General features: G+C 43.2%; 1 protein-coding gene across 2 annotated transcripts in view; it reads right to left on the bottom strand.

Annotated features, from left to right (window-relative positions):
* The window catches only part of GHR (growth hormone receptor), a 238,473-nt gene that overhangs the window by 116,778 nt on the left and 103,271 nt on the right, over positions 1-18,424 (bottom strand). For both annotated transcript variants that reach the window (XM_072958742.1, XM_072958741.1), the window contains exon 2: positions 12,274-12,354. In XM_072958742.1, coding sequence (XP_072814843.1) covers positions 12,274-12,343 — 70 coding nt within the window. In that variant the 5' untranslated portion in view covers positions 12,344-12,354. The remainder of the gene's footprint in view (positions 1-12,273; positions 12,355-18,424) is intronic.

Genomic DNA, 18,424 nt, shown 5'->3' on the forward strand with positions numbered 1-18,424 from the left:
GTCTTCACTCTAGTCCCTGATTTTTCTGGAAAAAAAAAAAAAAGCCCAGGAGAAGGTCCATCTCGTGCAGACAGGGCTTGTCGTGAGGGAATCCCTTGCCAAGCACCTCACCCCTATCTGAGAAATGATAGAAAAAACAATATGGGAGTTGAGAGGGACAGATTTGATTTTTTTCTTCCTGAAAAGTTTTAATAACATATCAGCAATGAAGTTTATAGAAATTAACAGCTTTTGCCCATAACCACAAAGTTGATTATTAACAGAATTGGATTCATAACCCGAAGTTAGTGATTAGTTAATATTTTTTTCCCATCACACCATTAGGTGAGATCACTAATGGCAAAAAAAGACCTCCCAAATTTGTTTTTAATTAATTTCTTGGTAGTTTTCTTTTCTGACAATTTGCCCCTTGACCCTTAAAGAGCAACATGAAAAGAAATTCCAGTGAATGGAACCCTCTTCTCCTAAGCTTGGTTTCACTCCTACTGTTTTATATGGACAAATCTTATCCAAAAAATGGTATAAGAATGATGTTATACCCAAGACAAGTCCTATATACAAAATAGGGAATGTTAATTCTATGAAGATGGGAGAGCTTTGGGTAAGGAGGTACATTTAGAAACAGGCAAAAGTATACAGTGTAACAGCGAGTGTGTGTGTGTAGTGTAACTTCTAGCCATGTTAGTAGAGAGGGGAGCTGGTTTTCCTTTACTTTGAGAGCTTCAGCATTCATGGAGAATCCACAAATGATGTAGAACTGATTTTATAAGACAGCCTCCCTAGAACAATGCGGGGAGAACCTTGTAAATAACAGGGCTGACAGTACCAGCGGGTGCTGTTCAGTGGCTCAGGAGGTACCTTTCATCGATTTTCTTCAAAGTAGAAGAGGTGGCGTCTGTCCCCACAAACTTTGGGTTTAGCCTCAGGAAGAGACGCCCACCTGCTCTGAGGAAATTCCCCATACCTTATCATAAGTTTTATATTTATATGTAAGTATATAGAATACTTAACATATGAAATAATGGGGTCCAACATCAAAAGTCAAAGTGCTACATTAAACTTAATGAATCTGAGTCTTAGAGGATTTACAGAAGGAGTTCACGGAATCACCTCCTGTCTCTTTGCCATAATATAACTATGATTCTTTACCTAGCCTGAGCAAGGAAAACAAATGCAACTTTGTAAGTGGGCTCAAATTCTCACAGAGGTGAGTGCTGTAGTTCAGTTAACCGCCCTGGGAGCCCCAGGGCACATGAGTCCGTGCAATGTGCACTCAGGGCTCAGACTGTCGGGGCCGGACTGCCACTTTGGCCTTCACCAGTTATATTAACTAGTTACACAATTACTCTTGGTGTCCCTACCTGAAACAAAGTAATGATGGAACTTCCCTCTTGCCATTGCTGTGGGGATTAACCCAGGTAACAAGTGTAAAGTACACTGGATCCACGAAAATGCTATTATTATTGCAATGAACTGGTTTTAATTCTCTCTCCACATCCCCAGTCCACTTGGTGACTAATCTGGGAACCTGTGCCTCACTCTTCTTGGCATCGTGTCTGCACAAGGCAAGTGCTCATGGAATGCTGGTTGGACTAACTGAGTTGCCTAGTGTCACTCCCAGCATCAGCGTCAACTCATTACAGACCCACTTGCTATACTGATCAGTGTTAACTTTATTAAAAGTATAAGAACCAGAGCACTAAGGTTTTATCAAACTTATCCTCTGAGTATTCCTTGTTAAAGCTATAAAGAACAGTGTCCTGTTTTATGAAACTTTACGGCATCATGTCCTTGTTCTATTGTTGAGAGCATTTTCATCATTAGAATCCTCTTTTAGAGAGTTTTCTGGAATCATTATTAAAATTATCTTTAGTTTCCAAAACTTCCTCATGCAACTGAACTGCTTCTTTTAGGCTTCCCTTGTTACAAATCAAGTTCTACATATCTGTTTAATTTGCATGTTTATTTAGACCCCAGGGTTTGCAGTAACTCAACCAGAAGCAGTCAGTTACCACTTGAATACTTTTGTGCTTTTCCTGTGTCATCGGAGCAGGTACTTTACTGTGGTTACCTCCTTGATGGTTTTAAACATGTAATTTTCTTCCCATGTAACAGATGAGAAAACTGAGGCTCAGAGAGTGTAAGAAACTACAAAGCCTTGGTAGCACGTTCTGTCAGTGCTTTGCTGATGCAGATCCTGTAACCATTTTTGTGCACAGACTGCCTGGTATTCCCACTCCCAGCACCCAGCACCTGTCTCTCTCTGTTAGCTGCCTGCAAGCTGCTGGAGCCACCTGCTCTGCACCTGGAGGGCTGAGCATGTCTCGGAATCGATGTCCTCCTGGGGTCAGCTCTTAACCATCAACAGAGAGCGAGAGGTTCTGGACAACTTGAAACACTGCCTCCAGAGGGGGCTGAGCAGACACCAGACTCAGCAGCCACCCCACTGCCCTGTCTTTTTCAACGCTCCCCTCTCAGTTTCTCCTTAGAACATTTTCTAATAATCCACTTTCATTTGAACGCTTGTCTCAGCACCTGGCTTCTAGGGAAATGGACCTTAAAAAAAAAAAAATCATGCAACTCATACATGTTAGATCTGGGATCCCAACCCAGCTCTGACAAAGTTCAAGATCGATGCTCTGAAGTCCCTAATCTAGACTGCTTCTCCTGACCCAGGCAGAGGAGGAAGCAGCAGTCAGATGTGACTGGCTGCAGAGACTTGCTCACTGGTCCTACTCCCTCAGCACCTCTGTGTGTCCTCTGAGTCACAGCCAAGGCCATGTGAGCAGTCTCTCCTCTCCTCCCACGGGGTTCCTCCACGGGTCTCTTTTACCCTCTGATGATCTAAGCTTCTGGTTGATTGTTGTTGCCCCAAGGAAGCGATAGCCAAGGACAGGGTCACAGTACCAGGGGGACATCATGTATAATCAAGTCAAATGCAGATCAAACTGGGCTCCAAAGAACTAACCACAGAAATCAATCAGTGGTCTACATGGCATTTACTGAATGCCAACTGTGGGCTGAGCGGCGGCCACGTTCTCCTCACTTTAGCCTGGAATTGCAAGTCTTCTCCTTCTACCTTCTGCTTTAAGGCATCAGCTGACTCTCCCCGACACCAAAGGCTTCTGACTGTGGGTGTATAACAATCCACTCTCAACTAACACGTTGGAGAAATCACCTCCCACCGAAGTTCAATAGTTTTGGACAGTTAGGGAAGAGTTTCATTTGGATACATGTTATGCTAATGAAAGTGCTTTATATCCTTTTTTGTTTTTCACAGGCTTCTATTTTTTTCTTCAAACTAAGTTTTCTTTTAGACATAAGAATCCAGGTTTTTAGCATTTGTACACAGAAATAGGACAAGACAGTGAGCTCATACTGCGGAGTAACTACACTTTCGCCTTTCACACCTATCACGTCTATATAAACATGAATGTGACAGGCAAACACAGCCAGGGTATGCACAGAAGTTAATCTAGCTCTTTCTGTTCCTCGATAAGAGCTTTCCAGGAAGTCAGGCTTAGCAATAGCTGTGAAGGGAGAGAGAGCTAGTCAACTGTGCTTACGAGGTTCAGAGCGAACACTAGGACCAGGGTGCCGGCACGGCTCACAGGGGACGTCAGGCACAGTCATAAACCAGTCTGTAAACCCAGCTAGGGCTGTCTGAGCACAGCACCTCCATGCTTCAGGGCTCTCTCCCCCTCACAAGCCCATCCAGTCCAGCTGTGCCCTGACACGGGCAGGGCGCTGTGACTGATGTCCCCCATTGCCCCGACTGCCCTGCCCTCTTCACAAACACACCCCTTCATCACTGGCTACTGTTAAGAAAAGGCTGGTGATTCTTGCTCCAACCACGGAAACAGGTGAGCCAACGGGTGGGTAGCGGAGGAGGGAGGGTGGGTCCTGAAAGCTAGGCAGCCACAGATGGTCCTTCCCTCAAAAATGAGCTCTCCTTTTTGCGGCAGTCAAGGCTCCCCAAAATACAGTGTGGTAAACACCATCAGTTCAGTCTCCACTAGTGTGACTCTATTAATACTGACACACACATGGCCATCCACAAGTCAGATATTCTGAATATTATTTCTCCTTCCACAAATTTGCAAGATTTTGCTGAAAAATTAGATTATACAAAATGCTGCTTTTTTCATATTCAAGGGTCAAGAAATGAAGGATTTTATCAGTATAACTGTCTTTTAACTTTGAGGGCTTCACACTTCAAGATGGGCTCTCCCTGGAAAATTGGAAAAACCTGATTATTTAAGGGATGAGGCTGGGAAAACTGCTCCAGCTCTCCATAGGACTCCTAAACAGGGGCGTTCGTAACCTAAAGTCCAATGTTCAAAGGGGCAGAAAAATGTGGACTTGGAATCTGGAGGCCTCATTATACCTCTTTCTGTCAATATTTGAGGAGTTTTAATCAGGGAGGTGGGGCACAGATGAAGGTGGTGTCAGGTGGTAGGTGCTGGGTGACTGGTTCATTCAATGCAAGATGTGTGCATGGGGTACAGAGGTCAGTCACCTGGGAAAAGGTTGGCAAAATTTAGGAAGGGCATCAGGCTCCCAGGCACTGGTGTGTTGGGCAAAGCTCTGGCTCTGGGGGCACCTGAATTATATAGCAGGGAAACGAGATCATTCCATCCACAGGGAAAGCCCACAAATCAGAGCGTAAGGCACAGATGCTTGGGCTTCTGGGAGAATATCTTCTACAGCTGCGTGGCTATTTCCAGACCCCTCCTACTGGAAGGGGGTCCAAATTCAGCCACTGCCTGGTTGGGACTGGAAAGAACAGGGACAGTTGTGGGATATGACTGGGGAAGTCCTGGGTCAGGATTTAGATGCCAGTTCCCTTAACAAATAAAGGAAGATCTAGTCTGTGTGTCAGAACACTAGAGGACGGGGATACAGGGATGAACAAAACATCCTTCATGAATTTTAAAATTCTAGAGAGTTTTAAGGCCATACCTTCCCCCACACAGAGTATGCAGTGGTCATTCTGTCAATCATTTGAAAACCCACTGAATGTATTTCAAGCTCAGTCCAGGCCCTGTCACACAGCTTGAAACACAGATGTCATGACAACTTCATTTACAAGAGGGACACACAACAAATATCACCTCCCCTCCCCTCATCCTCCTCCACCTGCTGCCCTTCTGCCCATCTGCTGTGCCTTGCCTCTTGCTGAGAGCACCCGACACCCTGAAACATTTCCTCCACGGCTGGGACCCAGTCATCGCACTCTAACACCTGCAACACTGCTGTGGAAATGCCACACAGACACTGTAATTAGCTGAGGCTTAAGGCTGGTAAGTTGTATAAACAGAAACGGAGATTTCTTAGACGTATCTGATGAAATACTGTGAAGTCGTTTTGGACGCATTTGGGAAACACAGACCAGAGAAAAGCCCAATTTGCAGATGAGGCTAAAGCAGTGCTTCAGGCCCTGGGGCCGCCCGGGTCGCGCAGTGACGGCCAGACGGGGCGACTGGAATCCGCTCTGTAGGACCAGCCGCATCAGGTTTCAAAGTGTGTTTATGTCGCACGTCATCACCGCCTTTATGCTGCTGACTACAGATGCAGAGGAAGCTTCACTCTGGTTTTGAGGGATGACACTGTTGACAGCAATGTGAGTGTTGCTAGAAAAGCCAAAATGGGACCGGGGTGCCTGCTGCTTGTGAAAGATGAGGGTGGTCCTTGCGTTGTGGCAGCTGGTGATTCTGCCTGATGACCTGTGGGTCAGCAGGCAGTTACAAGGAACGGGGTGGGGGTGGGGTGTAGGCCCCAAGGATGCCTTTGTGGATGGCTCTGAATTCTCCATCTAAATTCTCTATCATACCCAGTTTAAGGTTATGGGTTTAAACTCAACCCATTCTGGGAAAGTAACCCACTGACTTACAAATCAGGGTGAGGAGAAAACCACCACTCACAGGTTCTCCCTGAGAGGGTTTTGTAGGGAAAGGGCTGGGTGACTGGGGGACCCTGTGCCCGTAAGTTGTACAGGACAGTCTCAGGCAGAGGCTGGCTGGGCCGGTCCAAGCTGGTGTAGACTTCTGTGTAGTTGAACCTAGGTTAGCTGCTGCTAGAGGTTGAAAACCAGGTGTGTTGATGAACAGGAGCTGGTGGCCATCACCACACATCAAATGCTGTATGTCAACACCGTTCCTGTCTCCCCCATAGCAGGAGCTCTCATTTAAGCTACTGACCCAAAGTGTGTGGTGACATTCTGCCCCCTGGGACTGGCTCTTGTCCTGTAATGACAGTCATCTAAGGCAGGAGACTGGAAATTCAGTCCATCACTGGCATGTTTGAACTGAACAGTTAAGGTTCAGACTATTCTTGGGTGGTCCTGGTCCTTTTTACTGCCAGTTAGCTGAGACACCAACCTACTCACTCACACTGCCAGCCGCTTTGTAGGGGTGAGTCACACAGCTGCTACCTAAGCCTCACCGACCTCCTGGATTCTGCTCGGTGCCTGGTTTTGCTGCCCTCAACTCAGCCTGCGTATATTTTATTGTATTTCATAAGTACATACTCTAGGGATGAGCAAATATCTGGAGGTATGTCAGGGTCTTGTAATCTAGTTGCAAATGTCCAGAGACTACTTGGGGAGGCAGCTCTGGCCTTTGTCCCCACCATGGATCCTTGGGGCACAGCAGCCATGCCACAGCAAGCCTCATGGCAGAGGGGAGCAGATAGCTGTGTGACCTGGGCTAGGCACAGGCAGGGGGGTTTCGGGACATGGTATGAAAGAAAGGTTGCTTAGATACTCTGCTGGCCTCAGTCTCAGCATTTCCCCACCACGGAGCTGTTCCCTAAGTACCGCTTCACCGCTACCAGGCTGAGCTGTGCTCCGGTTTCTCCGTATCAAAAGTGCGTCACTGCTGATGCTGATAACACGAACTCAAGATGCAGAAAATTTGACATGGATGGAGTAAGAAAGCTCTGCCAGTTCCTGGTCAAAAATCCACATGTAATTGGACTCCAAGTTCTCCTCAACATCTGTCGGTAATCCACCACTGTCACACCTGCATCCTCTCTCCTAACCTATAACTACCACCTTCCACCACGTTCTTCTCTCTCGAATTCACTTTTATTCTATTACCAGTATTATTTTGAAAATGCAAATCTAACACTCTCATTATTTCCCTGCTTAAAGCTCTTTAATAACCTCAGAGGACTCTGAATAAATTATGCTTATTTGCCTGCCTTCTCCTGCTCCTTAAGGACCATGAGCCCCTTAAGAGCAGAAACAAACTGAAAACGCACCCTTGAATCCATAAAAGTGCTCAATATAAACTTGCTGACTGTTTTGTGTCATCATCCACAAAGATCTATGCACATTTTCCATTAGCACTATCCAGAGAGATGAGATCAGAAGAGCTGTCACCTGGCCTGCTACGACCTGCTGAACTCCAGTGTCACAGCTATATGTGACACCAGGAGGACCAGGTGACATAGGGCTGCTGATGTATGTGGCACTAGAAGAGATTAAAATTTCTTCTTGCCTCTTGATGAAGTAAAGATAGCAGCAATCAGCACTATATACAATAGTCAAGACACGGAATGTCTTGGCGGATGACAAAATGTCCTTGCCAGATGACTAGATAAAGAAGATGTAGTCTATATACACAATGGAATACTACTGTGCCACAAAAAGAATAAAATAACGCCATTTGCAGCAACATGGATGGTCTTAGAGATGATCATATTAAGTGAAGTAAGCCAGACAGAGAAAGACAAATATCACATGCTATCACTTACATGTGGAATCTAAAAAAAAAAATACAAATTTTATTTACAAACCAAAAATAGACTCAAAAACATAGAAAACAAACTATGATTACCAAAGAGGAAAGGGTAGGGAAGGGATAAATTAGGAGTTTGGGATTAATAGAGACACACTACTATATCTAGATAAATAACAAGGTCCTACTGTACAGCAAACTATATTCCAGTATCTTATTAATAATAACATATAATGGAAAAGAATCTGAAAAAAGATATATGTATATATATATATATAACTGAACTGCTTTGCTGTACACCTGAAACTAACATTGTAAATCAACAACACATCAGTAATTTTTGTTTTTTAAAGACAGCAACAATTGAAAGCTCTATGGTCTTTCCCCTCACTTCCAGTGTGAATCCAAGGAAAGCTTTGAATTGCTCCTTTTTGAAACCTTTTTTTTTTTTTAAGCAGGTACCTCCTTTACTGTTTACCAACTACAGCCATGACTCTAATACTTGCTTGAAATTTGGCCTGTATGTCTTGAAGCTCTCAGGGTTCTGTAAAGCTTCATCTGCAAGGGGGTACAAAGGGGTGAGGTTTATTTAAAAATGTAAAATGTTCCTGCCACTGTGTCATTATTTCTTAGCTGTTAGCAATGGGAACAGAGGTGTATTCTCTTTTACATAAGTGCTGTGTCTGCTTGTATACATTTATGAAAAATGTTCAAAGATATATGGAGAACATTATTTTTGGGATCCTGGTTCCTTTAGGACATGGCATCTCACTCTGAGTGTAAGATTTTTGTCTTGACTGGTATAGAATGATATTTAGAATAATTATGTGCTTTGCCTGCAAGCCAGGCCATATATATATATATACACACACACACACATATATTACATGTAATTATTATATATGCTATAGCTAAATATTACACACACACACATATAATGCACCAGCCTGAGCACTTTCCACCTGGCCCACAACTTTAACTATGACATGCTGGATACGGTATAAGCTTCCTCTCATCTCTTCCTCTCCAATTACTACCATCCTTCAAGGCCCAGCAAGACCTGCCTTTTCCATGAAGCTTTCACCCTCTCTAGACTGCCCATAATTTAACTCAAATTCACTGAGCTAAGTTTATGTCCAAAGGGAATAATTACAAACACAGTGCTCATGTACCATGCATGCTGGCCAAGTTAAGCCTACGCCTTCCACACAGTAAGTGCTCAGAAAACGTTTGTTGCACGAAGATGTGTGAAATAGAGCTACTCACTGCCTAGCACAGTGTCCCACGGTGTAAGCCTGGTAACTGGATGGCTTGTTCTCCACGTACACCTCATACCTACACCTGTGCGCTCTGTTTACGCTGCTCCTTTATCCACGGGCTATTCCTGTAGCCGCCCCCTGCTCTTCTCAGCCTTTTAAAGTTGCAACCCAGAATTCTGATTTCTGCTGAAACAGCACCAACCCTTTTCATGAAGTTCTCATTCCTGACAGCCTGCGGGGACCCTCCTCTCTTCATTCCCCTGAGGGGTACAGTTCAGGCCACTATTTCTTGAGTTAATACACACTGCCTCATACAGTGGTTCTTTGTGTGTACGCCTCATCTCTTAACTCACGGTACCTCCCCTGAGGGAGGAATCACTGTATTCCTCACAGCCCTACATTCAATCTTTAAAGATAGAAAGCTCTAAAGAAAAACCTGCATATTGAATTTGCTGAATTAACTATTCCAGTCCACCTGGACTGATTCTTTTTCAGGGCATCTTGGCTGTTTGTATTCATCACACAATCTAGAACTTAAAGCTCCACAGCCTCTCATCAGTTTCTAGGAGCTCCTCGCACCCCAACTAAACTGGACTTTCTCAGGCCAGGGGCCTGCCTGCTCCCGCCTTAGGCTGCTGAGACCAAAGAGGATGCTCAGATGGGGACCAAGAGAAACAGGAGAGACACAACCTAACATGTAACAGGCGCTGCTTGGAAGAGTATTTGCACCCACTAAGTCTTCATGCACATTTCTCATTAAAATCAGCGGGAGCAGCAGGTTTGCTGCAACCAGTCGACCCTGCGAAGCCCTCTAAAGATGAAGCACTGTTGGCCATTCCTGATTTTGGAATAAGAAATTCTCCCTGAGATGACGTAACCTGCCTTGAGGAGCAGATGTAAAGACTAACATCAAGGACGAGAGACAAAGAGAGCATCTATCACATTTAGCTGATACAGTGATGGCGCTGTTCGATGCTCGGTTCTCATTACATTTCCAACAGGGCAATTAGACTCAATAAAGAAAGCCTCTCAGGGCCAGGATATTTTTAATTCCTCATCTGCCCAAGCAAGAAAAACCCTGCTCAAAGCCTTGAGTGCCAGCCTTCCCCAGGCACGCAGGTCACTCTTCTTCCAGCTCCTGGACAACTCTTCTCCAGGTGACGCTTCCCACATCCCTGACTCAGTGGCACCATCTCTTCCATGGACCAAACTGAATTCAAATGAATGGTTGGTGAAACTACAGTAGTGTCCCCCCCACCTCTTTTTTTTTAAAGTCCTCACCTATATTTTCAGTCTGCCTTATACAATGGGAGAGAAAATTAAAATAAAATGATTTGGCTACAATCCAGACCTGGCAGAAAAAGAAACACATGGCCCATGAATGTCATCTGAGATTCAATCCATGTCATGTGATAAGATCATTTTGGCTGAAACCATCAGATAAATGTCCAGAACTCACTCACACACACACACACACACACGTACTCATGTTCAATCATGCTCATCTACATCTTCTTACACAAACATCATACCCATCCTTAACAATCCCTAGGCCATTTTAAGATAAGAATCTGGAGCAGCCCCATATTACAAAGGAATTTTGGTTAGCCCACTAAGAAAAAAAAAAAAAAGGAAGACTTTTTCCTTTGCTAAATTACTTAGTATGTGTAAGTACTGTTAAACGATGTGACTTGTATTTACTGTAAACCATTGCCTTTTCTTATGCTTTGCTCCCCTTAAACAAACAAAGCAAATAAAAAACTACCAAAAGCAAAACAAAAAGCAAACAAACATAAAACCAGCTAGTGGTGTCATTTCCTCTCCAAAGTTAAAGGTTTACTAAAATGTCAGAGCATTGAAATAGATGCTCTTTGCAGACTCTCCAGGTCAAAAACATGTAACTTGAGCTCCAGTCTTTTAGCGGGGGATACATTTTAAATTTTCTTTAAAGATTTCCTTTGCCATACTTGTTCAGTTCACACGTTTTTAAAATTCCTCAAGCCTTGCCCAGTGGAGTGAAAGTCACCCTAATGAAGAAAGTAGAGATTAAACCACCATGACTTTGGAACAGTGCAGGATCTCAGCTGTAATTCTTTGGCTCAGAACCAGGGTCTAAAACCAGCCCTGGGAAAAGCTGCTGACATGGAGCCCGCGACTCCCTTCGTGTTTGACTTGCATAATGTTGACATTATAACACCAGAGAGACCCAAAAATATTTCAAACAATTATGACTTCTTTTCTATAAATATTTTAAAATTGTTGTAAGAGATAAAATAACATATTTTACCCTTCTTGTTTTCTGAGTTACTCTGGTCGCCCTCAGCGGCTCACTACTATGGGTTTATTTTTGGCTGGAAGGTCAGAGAGGACATTTTCAGGCCCTACTTCTGCTGTTAAACTGTGTTTTCCAATATGAGTTGCCCAGTGAGCAGGGGAGTCAGTTACTTTTAAAGCAACAACTGACTGTGGTCAGAGACTAGGAGAAATGGAAGATTTCTTTCCTCGGTTGAAGTTCAAGCAAGACAAAAAAAATCAAGTACTCAAGATGATATTTTAAAAAGTCCCTCACCCCTTTAAAATGAGCACAGTTTTCTTTCTGGACAGAAAAACCCTCCTTTTCGTGCCCTTTCATGACTTTTGTTTCGGTTATTTCTGTCAGGAGACATAAGTTTGAATATACTGTGACTTTCCCAGTAGAAGAAGGTATAAAAAAGGAGGGAGAATGACAGAGATGGACAAGCAAGCTCGTGACTTCTGAGTATCTTATTCAACTACTTCAAGTGTTTCTTCCTTCAAAGGTAAGCATGCAGAGAGTGAGAGGTGACACTTATTTGAAATTTGCAATTTCTGCTCACAGAGAATATGATTAAGGGGCCTTAATTCTGAGCTATGTAAGTTGGCTACGATACCCTTAGTCACAGATGAGCTGAGTGATCAGTAGGTTAACAAACCTTCAGTGCAATTTCATTCTCTCTCCCAGAGCCCGAAGAGCAAGAGACCTGGCTTGCCTTCAGCAGAAGTGTCCTCAGCATGATTTACAGCATGTATTTTTGATGTGAAAGCATCAGATGCCGAAGCTGACTACTGTCTTCCTCCTAAAACACCCCCAGCAACATCCTCCCGGCTTAACGAGTTTAAAGCTACAACAGGTTTCCTATCGGCTGCTACTTGGAACTTACATCTTTTAGTTACATCATCCAAAGAACTTAGATTTAATTAAGTTCAGGGTGGTTTCGAAACACCGGGGGTGGGAATGGAAAAGCAGAACTCACCTTCACTCCCAGGAAAAGCATCACCTGAGCCTGCCACTGCCAAGGTCAACAGCAGCTGCCAGAGATCCATTCCTGTAGGACCTGCAATCACACAAAAAGGAGTAAGATAAAGCTGAGCAATTAAAAGCAGACTATGTTCACTAAAAGCTGTTTAAAGACCGGCTAAACTGTGAGTGAGCTGACAGGCACATTAGCTCCAGAAGGAATCCCCGTCAGTCTTTGGCTGCCCCAGAGTCTCCAAGTGTCACAGTTTTCAGGGGAACAAACAGCAGGTTGGAATAAATTCTACTTCCAGTGGGCGCTCGCCTCAGAAAATAACACGGAGCCTAGAGATTTCCCCATGCCGGTGGATAGCCACAGAACCACCTCACGGCAAATGACCCCCACGCCTTGCCTCAATAACAGTGTGGCTCACGTTCATTTGATGTGGAAATAGAAACTCAGCAGTATCACCACGCAAGGTGCCTGGAGATGGACAGGCCATAAAAGGAAAACTAAAACAACCCTCTTTAGTAAGAGTAAAACTTCTCCAGTGTGTTTCCCAGTGAACAAAAAAGCTCAATCAACAAAGCACTGTGCTAAGGAGCCATCCCAAGGAGGTTTAACTAGAAGGCGGCAGCAAGGAGGGGAGAAGCAGAAGATAACATAACAGCAGTGCGTCCCAGGTGGCCTCCCTGGTGTCCTCTTGGATTTTAGTTTCAGGAGGAGTGTGGTCTCTGAAAGGCCCAGGAATGTTATCACCTCAGGCTCTAAGAAGGGTCTGTCTGTGGCCGGCTTAGCCATTTGGAATCCCAAGTGTGGCCACACCTTGAACCCTTCGGTCTGGTGAACAGGGAAACAGATCACTGTGCCTCAGTCAGCACACACCTTTACCTGCAGGAAATAAGATTCTTGGGAATAAATACACCAAGTGTCCACCTCCTGGATCTCTAGAGAGACAAGTTTGGGCTGGTTTCACATGCACTCCGCAGACTGCCCTTTGGAGAGTTGTTGCTGGATCCGATGACTAAGGCCGACTGCTTTACAGCTTAGCAGTAATAGTTCCATAAAGTTACTGTACTTCCAAGTCACTCAGGCACATCTGATCATCACACATCACAAAACTCCACCAGTGAGTGCCTTTATTGCCTCATTTTTATTACTTGACATTCTTGATAATAATGAAACAGCCCTTCCATTTCCCCTAATCAGGCTGAAATGATGAACATGAATGTTTGTTTTCACAAGTGATGGAACGGCGTGGTCCCTGGTGATAGCTGCTTCACTCTGGATAGGCATGAAACCTCAGACGCTCTGTCATTTCTAAGGCAGTGGATGACCCATCGTTTTTTTGTTCTATATAATTGTGTGTTCTTAAATTCTAAGAAAACATATCTCTATGTGAACAGAATCTCTCCCTGTGTCTGAACTTCCAACATGCCTAAGGTTGCCCCCACACACTGCCGCACAGTCACTGATCGGGCTGCGTGTGTCACCTTGCCAACTGTGAGAGTTCAAACAAATGCGAGTTGTAGTTATTAAAACACCGATGTTTTCGATTCCTAACCTGGAAGTTCTGGGCTAGTGGCCTTACATCATCCTCAATGGCTTTCACTGAGCATCTCTCCCAAGGTCCTTTACTCCTAGGTGAACAGGCTACTGTAATCATAGTTCGAGATCTTCAGCAGAAGTACAAAAAAAGGCTAAAAACAGATATGTTATGGGCTGAAAATGTCATCCTGTTGGTAACTAGATAGTTCCTTTTAAATTTTATTTTAAAAGAAAATTTTAGGGAGGAAAAGCATTGAGGAAATGGGCCCTGTCTGCAGTGCTAATTTTACTGGCCCTCCTGCAACACACTGCATGTCAGGCAAAGAAGCCTGCCCTGGTGCGTGCATTTTTGCTGTCAGGTTGTAACAGCGAACCCCAGTTCGCAGGCAGCGTGTTATATTCCCAGCTGAATAAGGATATGCAAAGTTTTGCATTTCTCAGAAGGACGCTTTCTCTGGTTTGGAAGTCACCTCTTTAAACATCCCCAGGAGATGTGGTAGATGCTATAAACAAGTGAATTCTGCAACAGAGGCATTGGAGTTGACCCCCTTCAACCCCCAAACTTTTGAAAGCTGCTGCCTCCAAATGAACTTCGCTTCCTCAAATAAGGAATTGATTATCCCAACAGTTCCTTTATGCGCCAAACATGTCTCCATGGACCACGTTCTATCTCACAAAACAAAGGAGAATCCCCAAAGCAAAATTAACCTAAAATCTGTTTGTACCTCCTAGAGCAGAAAAGGGGATTTTTTTTTTTAAATGGAGGTGCTGGGGATTGAACCCAGGACCTGGTGCGTGAGCTCTACCACTGAGCTATACCCTCTCCCTGCAAGATCTTTAAAACAGACATCATCCCACATAGGAGAAGAGAACAGTTCACTGCCAGTGGGAGCAGAGCAGAGGGGCCCAACTCAAAGGCTCTAACTAGGGGAGGAGCAGGGAAGAGGATGCAGTAACATGGCTGGATTTAGGAAGAGCTGATTGTTCCATTAGAGACCAACGTTCCCCTTCCACTGCTGCTGGCTTGGTGGGGATGGCTCTGAAAGTAGCCTCCTTTGCACTCTCCCCACTCCTTGTACCCTCCCCCCATAGTGAACTCTCTTTAGTACCATCACATGAACCGAATGTCCCTTGGCCTGGGCTGGTTTGACTGTAAGCTTCCCTTCAACTATGCAGAGCTCTGCATGGCAGCTTCTAGAGGAGAGGATCCTCTATCAGGTTCTAAAGGAGATGAAATGTCCCTGGGAGAGAACAGAGTGCCAACACACAGAGCTTGGTATGTTAACCTATCAACGATGTGCCAGATGTGAGCAGGAGAAAACCCCCTGATTTCCTTTACCCAGTACAATAATCTAAGTAGAGGCAGACACTTTTCAGAGGAAGTCTATTAAATTGTACCTTAGCCTATTGGGTTTTTAGAGTTCATAATATTTTCCTAGGGAATATCCCTCTAAATTTCTAATATTTACACATTCTTTGGCTATTGGCACAGGGCAAGATTTTCACTGGAGTGGGGGGAGGAGGAGCTTCTATTCTTGCAAATGGAACTCACACTATTTCTGAGCTCAATGCCTGAGCATCTTGCCTGCTCCTCCTTCCTTAGGGGAGAGCCAGTTGAAAAGCCCTGTGATTCAGCTGGCATGAGTTTTAATTCTGTAGATGGCCCAGTAGAGGAGGTCTCCAAATTACAGTTAGGCCAGTGATGTATATACTTTTGTTCCTTGGCTATCAAACAGTCCAAAGACATGAGAAGAGATGGAGATTAAATATGATATTTTTTCTAACATGTTACGACCAACTCCAAAGAAAGCAATTGGTTCTATTATCTTTAATTTAAAATTAGCAAGTATTTGTTGAACTATTAGTGCCTGCTAGCATGGTACAGGCAAAATGGAGAGTACAAAAGCAACAAAAGTCATTGAGAGAGAAATCGTTACTAGATTTCAGAGATACCTACATTGAAATGATGAGTGTTATTCCCATTTAATGTGACGACAAGACTATTTCATGAAGAATCCCCAGATCAACTTTATTAAAAGTAGTATTAAAAATGTATAAAGCCATATAGGAAAAAATGTGCTCATATCTGGTTAGTAATTTGTCACCTACACCTTCTGATTTGCATCAAATATTTAAAAGGAGTATGGTCAAAAGCATCCTTAGAATTATGATGTTAGCATTTCAATAAATAGGAGTAAAATAATAGATTTAGGAGCTTGTAGTCCTGTTAAGGCCAAATCAGGAAGAACACCAAAATGTCAGCGAACTGATGAAAAATAACAAGTTTTCCCAAATTTTTGTTTCACTGATCGAGCTATTCTGATATTGAAAAAGCAAGAGCAGATTAAAAAATTCCAACAGAAGCAAAACTGTTTACATTGCACAACCGAGCCTCCAGGTAGATAACCTAATAAATGTGTACCTTCTGATGCTGATTACTAATAAAATATTGCAAAACTGAGTCTCATTGATTTCCTGGTGAAGCTTTTCTAAGAACTCAGCACTGAAAGAGGAAGAGGCTCATCCAAAGGGGTGTTTGAAATGATCCATTCTAATTAGTTCCAGGCATTTATGTGAGCAGTTTGCATCTGGAGTTCAGGTTATTATCCACTTTGATGGTGGTGGTCATTTGAAAAGTGGTCAGATCCAAAATGCCTTAGGTCAATTTATTTCCTTCTCGTCAGTGAGGGAGAGAAAATTCACAGATATTATTGCTGTAACTACTCTCCCTGAGATTTCTCTCCTCTCAGGGATCCAGTGGGGAATAAAGGATGGGAAAGTCATTTAAATGTGTCAGGGAGGAGGGGAAAAAGGCCTTTGGGTGTAGCATTTATAGTAGGTCTTCATTTTCATAAAATAAATGGAGCATAGTTGGTGTGTACCTGTGCTGACCAGGTTCAGCTACTGTCAGTCACTTGTGATTACTGAGCACTTGAAATGTGGCCAATGCAACTGAGGAATTAAATAAGCTAAATTTTACTTAATTTTAATATTCAGAACAGGTTTAGTATGTAAATCTATTTTTCAGCTGTACATTTATAAAATCTAAATACAGGTCAAGTATTTCTGATGAAAAGTCAGCATCTACATTGAGATGAGCTGTAAGTGTAAAATGGTCATGGATTTTGAAGGCTTGGTACAAAAAAGGATGCAAAATATTTCAATAATGTTTATGCTGACTGGCTGTTAAAATAATATTTTGGAAAATATTAAAAACTAATATCGCCCATTTCTTTTTATTTTTTAAACTTGTGATTAGTAGAGAATTTTGAATTACATATGTGGCTTGCATTGTATTTTTTCTACTTAACAACACTGACATGTACATTTTATGGTTTGTAAGTTTGTACCTGCATTCAGAAACAAACATTCCAGAAGCATATGTTTTCATAACAAAAACAATACACAAAATAAAACTGTATATTTATAGTGACATATAAACTCATCATGGTTATGTTTTCAGAGATCCTCCCAAATGCAGAATGATGGGAATAAAAGATTCACTGAAGACAGGTAAGATTATATTTGTACCAAGTTTTGTTTTTTTTTTTTACAGTACCCATTGCCTTTGTTTACCTTTAGAAGTGTGACAATTCACACTGTGTCTCTCTCTCTCTCTGAGTCATAGCCAGTGGTGAACTAACATTTAACAAATGTCTCTCTGGAATAATAATTTTAAAAAAGGTCATGATTAGTAGCATTTGTTGATTTCTGTGGTATGAATACCTCCACTGAGGCTGATTTTAAGCTGCTAAGTCACTTAACATGGATTCACTGAATCACTCCTGTCACTGAATGTGGATTTACCAGCCAGTGTGAGCTGGACCCAGCACCCCAGCCCCTGGGGGAGTAAATGATGCTATCCAGGCTCCATGTGAGGTAACACGTACAAAGATTAAGCAATCTGTCGACATTGATATAAGAGGTAAGAGAGTGCTCCTGGGTGAACCTTGGACACTTGATTTCATTTGATGCCATGTTTCATTGTCATATGATTGCACTGAGTTAATAATCACTGATAGATAGACTTTTCTGTAGCAATTACCTTCAGACTACACCACAGACAATATCCTTGCACTTCACTTAGGGTGAGCTTAGGGTTTAAGGGCATGAGTTCTGGAGTAAAGCTGAAATCCTGACTTTACCAAACCTCAGTTTGCTCACCTCTAACATGGACATGATAATATTATTCCTTTTTTCATAGGAAAATTAGGAGGTATTTAAATGAGACATTTATTCAAAGCATCTGGCATGGTCTCTGCATAGTAAATACTAGCTGTTATTAGACTTTCTGATACTAGTGATAAAGAGGCCCATAACGTAATGTGTGCATCTCCCAGGATAAGGCAGGAAAGCTGCTCATTTCTGCTTAGGGGTACAGGCAAACTGCATACCTCCTACATGGAGGTCCAATTGTGTGGGAATTAATCAAGAGGCTGATTTTCCCCCTAATGACTATCTTACCTACTGCAAGAAAATTCTGTGCTGGTATTACCGGGTCCAGATCACTCACCTCTGGGTCATGTATTTCTAGAGCTGAAAATTGGGTAGATGAATCCCAACAAGAGGAGGCTTGGTTTGGAGCCAGGACTCCTCAAGTGAGAACACAGAGGAGGCAGCT

Source organism: Vicugna pacos, chromosome 3, assembly GCF_048564905.1.
Source record: "Vicugna pacos chromosome 3, VicPac4, whole genome shotgun sequence".
In the NCBI taxonomy this organism is placed as follows: Eukaryota; Metazoa; Chordata; class Mammalia; order Artiodactyla; family Camelidae; genus Vicugna; species Vicugna pacos.